At 29.2% G+C, this 6445-nt stretch overlaps 1 protein-coding gene across 1 annotated transcript; it reads right to left on the minus strand.

Moving 5' to 3' along the window:
- Positions 1–2616: 2616 nt before the first annotated feature.
- Positions 2617–6202, minus strand: LOC129973027 (cuticle protein 64-like). Its single transcript, XM_056087378.1, has 3 exons — positions 6164–6202; positions 4299–4397; positions 2617–2980 (listed from the first exon to the last, which is right to left on the minus strand). The coding sequence occupies exons 1-3, from the start codon at positions 6173–6175 to the stop codon at positions 2693–2695; spliced, it is 399 nt and encodes a 132-aa protein (XP_055943353.1). The 5' UTR covers positions 6176–6202; the 3' UTR covers positions 2617–2692.
- Positions 6203–6445: the final 243 nt, after the last annotated feature.

Below are 6445 nucleotides of genomic sequence, written 5' to 3' on the forward strand. Positions count from 1 at the left end.
GTAACCCCACGTAAAGGAAAAGAAAAAATACCCCTTGAAATTTGGACAGGTAGAAAACCGAAATTAAATTATCTTAAAAAATTCGGCTGTGTGGCTCATTTTCACGTTCCGAAAGTAATGAGAAATAAATTTGAAGTTCCAGGGAAACGTGGTATAATGCTAGGATACGCTAGAGAAAGAAAGGGTTATCGAATTTATGACATCAAAAGCCGAAAAATAATAGAAGAGAGATCAGTTAAATTCAATGAATCTTTAAAAGGTAGTACGTATTTGGGGAAAACGAAAGCAGAAACTTGGGATATTAATTCACTTCTTGAAACTTCTCCAGCGTCATGCGAGATAAATCAAAAAACAAAAAGTGAAATATCTAGTTTAGAAATTCCTGATGAATCGGCAGAGGATGAGAATAGTGATTCATCAATTCTATACCATAGTAGAACTTCGCGTCAGACAGACGCCGCTATAGGGGATGAAAACGAAACACCAGATGTTGAATCAAGTAGTAATAATATCGTAAATCAGATTCCAGTCAGACGTTCGGAAAGGCTCCAATCTAAAATGTCAGCTAATGTAGTTTATAACATTCCGAATACATACTTAGAGGCAAAAAATAGTGCTGATTGGAAGAACTGGGAAAGAGCAATGAAAAATGAATTGGATTCGTTAAATAAACATGAAGTTTGGGAAATAGTAAATAAGCCTGCAAAAACAAAATTAATAAAAAGTAAATGGGTATATTCTTTAAAACAAGATAACTCTGGTGAAACAAAATATAAAGCGAGACTTGTAGCAGCAGGTTTTAATCAAATAAAAAATAAAGATTTTTCCAAGTCTTATTCACCCGTTGTGAACATCGAATCTTTCAGAATGTTAATGGCACTTGCATCTAAATTAAATTTATTTTTTAAGTTCTTTGATGTTAAAACTGCATATTTATATAGTGATATTGAAGAAACTGTTTATATGTTACCTCCACCTGGTTATGAAAAATTAATTGGAGATGAAAAAGTTTGTAAGTTGCAAAAGAGTATCTATGGCTTACCACAATCTGGTAGAAACTGGTATATGACTATAAAAGGTGAATTAGAAAAATTAGGATTGATGCAACTGGCCTCTGACAATTGTGTATTCATTAAAACTGTTGGTAAAAATATTTTTATATTATGTATGTATGTAGATGATTTAGCAATTTTTTCTAATAATGATGAAATGTATCAAGAGATTGTAAATAGCATCAAAAGCATATTTGAATTACAAGAGAACAAACCCGGTAAATTTTTAGGTATAGAAATTGTAAAACATGAAAATGGTATTGGTCTGTGTCAATTTGAATATATTGAATCAGTATTGGTTAAACATAATCTAGAAAATTGTAAAAGTGTTAAAACTCCAATTGTAAAAGGAGAAGATAAGAGTTTCCCTTCCACAAATGAACTGGTTGACATCACGATGTATCAAGAATTAATTGGTGAACTTTTATATTTAGCTAATAGAACGCGGCCTGATTTATCATTTATAACAACATATTTGTCACAGTTTAATCATAAACCAGAAAAAAGGCACTATAATTTAGCTAAAAGAGTTCTAAGATATTTAATGGGTTCAAAAGATAAAAAATTGTTTTATGACAGTAAGTTTGGTTTTCTTAATGCAAGTTCTGATGCTAGTTGGGGGAATGCAGAAAATGGCAAATCATTTTCTGGTGGTGTAATTAAATTAGGTAATTCATTAATTTCATGGAAATGTCATAAACAAAAAAGTGTCAGTCTGTCAACATGTGAAGCTGAGTTATTTGCTATTTCTGAAATATGTAAAGACATTATTTGGACTGTAAACTTATTAACTGAGTTAAACTGTAAACAATTTATAAATAATGCTGTCACCTTAAATTCAGATAGTCAAGCAGCAATTCAGTGGATTAAGTGCACCAGGTCTTCAAATAAATCAAGACATATGAATTTACGTTTTCATTTTGTGAAAGATTTGTTGAAAGATAATGTAATTAAATTAGAATATGTTCAAACAGAATGTTTAATTGCAGATTTTCTTACAAAAGCTGTTAGTGAAGAAAAACTGAAGTATTCTGTGAAAAATATTTCGTTAGTTTCTTAATTTTTGTATGTACATATAAGTTTTTGTATTGTTGTGTGCATTTAATTTTTATGTGTATTATAAATGCTCGAAAAATGTCACTCGCAGGAGGGGTGTGTTGGGATGAAGCGAGCGGACTATTTTTCTCGCGTAGGAATATCTGTGTGACTCCGCTTCTGGCTCTTCGTTCCGGCACCATTCCTCCAGCGAACAAGATGCTGTGTGCGTAATTATCAATACCTGTGTTCTTTTCTTTTCGTTCTCTATGTCCAATAAATGTGCTGTCTTCAAAAACCATGCTGAGATTATTGAAAAGTAACAACACATATATTATGTATATAATTTTTAAAAAATATATTTTATATATTATCTAATGCATAAAAAAAATCTTGTTTCTCATGTAAAATTTAAAAATCACAAAACATAACTAAATTCAAGTGTTTTGAATAAGGATGTCATGTATTTCTGAAAAACCCTTAATGCACAAAACAAATTGCGAATAAAAAAACTAATTTATTTCACACCATAAACACTACACTTAATCAAAATAAATAATGTCATCTTTCAAGAGGGAGTCCATTCAAATTAAAAAGCTTGTTTCTTAATACAGAACTTTGCCGAGTCCAAGAGCTCCATGTCCGAGTCCAAGAGCACCATATCCGAGACCGAGAGCTCCGTGTCCGAGACCAACTCCATATCCGAGACCAGCACCATATCCGAGTCCAAGAGCTCCATGTCCAAGTCCAAGTGGAGCACCATAGGCAAGGGGAGCAGCAATGGCTGGGGCGGCGACAGCGATGGCGGCTGCTTTTCCTACTTCAGCCTTGGAGTTGATGGATCCAGTTGCTCCATCCCTGATGTCATAGGCGTAAGCGTAGTTACCGAAAGCCTATACAGATACCAAAAAATAGATTAAATTTCTGCCATTTAAGAACATATTTTTAAATAAGTGGGGAAATTACTTTTAAAACAGCGTGAGGGCTAATACATATAAATATGTTTAAGAAGAATTTCTCTAAAAATAAAGGAGCCCAATCTGTTTGGTTTTTCTTTGATTTTTCACATTATGCATAAAGAAAATTGATAGTTTTTTTTCTCAAACTTTGAGAGTAGATATTCTCATGATTTAATTCACGATTTATTCTGTAATTTTAATCCGTTGATCAAGGTTCTTTTCTGGATTCAAAAATGATAAGGCTTTTTGAAATCTTTTTATAAAGTTTTCTTTAAAAATTGTTGAGCAAATCCTACTTGTTTTCGTACAGGACATATTGCATAAGCACTTATGCTTCAAAGGAAAAAAAAGTATATTTTTTTTCTCTAATACATTTTGATTTATTTTCTTTGGATTCTAATGCTAAAAATGTTTCCTACATTTCATTATTAAGTAAGAGGCAAGACTCAAATTAATACATTAATTTATATTCAAAATATTCATCTTACAATACGTATTTGAAAAGGTTGCATTTATAGTACAAATACGAATATTTATCCTTAAAGTAAGAACATTTTAATTTTAAGCAAATGAAATTATTTTAATTTTTTGTCTAAAATTATTTACACATATTTTTTTTATTTGAGAGGGATTAATATTGAGTTTTAAATTCGAAATACACAAGTTGAATAAGTTGATTAATTTATAATTCAGCTTAAAATAATTTACAAAAATTTAAAATAATTTTAAAATTTAAGTTGTTTTATTACTAAATAAAATTTATATTCACGTTGTTCTTTTAGTTCATTAAATCTTGTATTTCGAATATGAGATTTAACGTTATCTTCAAAAGCGATATTTTAACTCTCAGTTGTTTTATTTATATTTTTATTAAAATATACTGCTAACATTAATATATCTGATTTATAATAATAATCACATGATTATATTAAATGATATTATACTGGTATATTTGTATGATTTCATAATTTTGCTCATTTTCAGAGATATCCGAGAGTATCTGATAGCACACTAAGTTTAAATGCATATATCGTCATTATAAAGACTGATTTTTAAGACTTTTTTATTCATTTCAGATCCGATCTAGTAAAAAGCAATTTCCAAGCTTCATTTGCATGACTGAATTCATCTGATAACTATTAAATTAAAAATATCATTTGGTTCAATTGATGAAAGTTACTTTAAAAAATGCATAGAAATACCAGATGACAAAACTTCAAAAATGAATGATATAAAAATTTTCAAAACTTACATCTTGCTGTCTAGATTCTGCGCTGACTCCGGTGCTGACGAGGGGAGCGGCCAGGAGAGATGCATGGGCAGCTGCGAGGGCAGCGCAGAAGATGACAACCTGTAGAAACCGTAAGTTAGTTATTATTCTTATAGCTTTAAAGATCTCGAATTTTTATTTCATTCTGATAATTTTTATGTGAGTTTATACAAAAAAAGTCAATAAGCAACTTAAAGCAATCACAACTTTGTGAGAATATGTGAATTCAAAGTCCTAGATTAAAGGTTTTAGAAATATTGCTAAATTTTTTTCTGTTTACAAATTTTATTGTAAAAAAAAATTCACTTTTTTGTTTTAATTTTTAATTTACTTTGATTCAAGGATTCGTTAAATGAGGTTGTAGGGGATAGTTATAAGCGAGGATATAACTTTGTACCCTGTGGTTCGCAGCCGAGTAACATGTCCACGATACAAAAACAATTGCTCGGGTAGCGTAGCTATTAACTGGCTTATAAGTTTTCACCACAGACAGTTTGAAGGATCATGTTCGGGTCACCAATGCAGCGGATGGTATGAGCGAGGATAGAACCTGGGACCTTGTACTTCGCAGCCGAGTAACATGATCACGATACAAAAGCAATTGCTCGGGTAGCGTAGCTGTTAACTGGCTTATAAGCTTTCATCACAAGATAATTAATTGGTATTTTTTGTGTTGTTGTTGACAGAACTAAAAGAATCTATCAGTATTGTTCAAAAAATAATATGAAATTAGTTCAAGAAAGAACCACAAAAATTTTAGAGCCAAATGGATAAAATAAAGTTCAGATACTAGATCTCTCATTTATAAAACACTGTTTGATAAATAAAGCGTTGATACAATACTAGGTATATTTTGGGACAGATTCTATAAATTTTAGTAGCGATTAGACTTTATTAATGAATTAACAGAATTTCTGATAGAAAATTTAAAAGCTAAATTATCAAAAACAATTAAAAATAATGTGTTTCATCGCTTTAAGTTTTTTTACTGATTCTTATCAGAGAATTTATAAAAATTTAAATCATTTGTTTCACCTTCTACCCCTTTAATGAAAACTTTGCCATATGAAAAAATACAATATTTATTTTTAGCAAAAAAAAAATCAGTGTTTTTTAGCAACTGTTGAAACTTAAAAAGAAAATACATGCTCTTTGTGTATTATTTCTAAAACTTTATGTGCTAAAAATTATGCTGTATATACATATAAATCATATAACTCGATTGGGAAAAATAGACATTTAAGTTTCTACATTATTAAGTGAAAGTATATATTTCTTATTATTAATCTTAATAGTAAAAAATAGTTCTAAATAAGAAGAATATTTTTACTTATATATTTAAAAAAAGTATTTTTATTCAAATAACTCTACTTTTAGGATGTATAAACATAAATATTTTAATTTCAGTAATGAAATAATAATCTGTAGTTATAAACAATAAGAAGAGAATCTGAAATTAAATTTCTTTCTCAAGATAAATACTAGACAGCATTTACAATAAAATAAAAAATAAAATGAATAATTATTCAATTTATATTACAGAGGAAAACAATTAAAGTATTTTAATTTTAATCTTTAATAAAGCTATATCTGAAAATTTCTAGATAAATCATTTTAACAACCGAATTTTAAACTATTTTTCTGTACAATATAAATCATTAGTGTAGTGAGGTTTAATTCATATATCTAATTCATTGAATAGTGAACTATGTTAAACATGTACAAAGACGATGCTAATTTTCTTAAATATAGAAATTGAAATGAATGCAGTATGATTATGTATGAAATTTAAAACATAATTTAAAGAGTTTTTAGAACTTATTCATCAGAAATGCTATAACACTCACCTTAGCGATCATGTTGATAATTAGTTTGGTTTGCTGTGCTAGAATACACTGATTAGAAATTGAGACTTGGGAAGTATTTATACCTCTAAAATGACTCCAGAAAAATGCAAAAACCCGTATATGCAAATTAATATTTTTAGTTTTAGTTTTGATTTGGCTCATGCGGAGATTTTCAAGAATAAAATAGGAAAAGAGGTGTGAAATTTTACTTTTGCCTACACGAGAGTTGATGTCCTTGTAGTTTTTCCAATAAGCTTCATTGTGCGGATAAGACTATTTACA

The sequence above is a fragment of the Argiope bruennichi genome, chromosome 6 (assembly GCF_947563725.1).
Source record: "Argiope bruennichi chromosome 6, qqArgBrue1.1, whole genome shotgun sequence".
Lineage (NCBI taxonomy): Eukaryota > Metazoa > Arthropoda > Arachnida > Araneae > Araneidae > Argiope > Argiope bruennichi.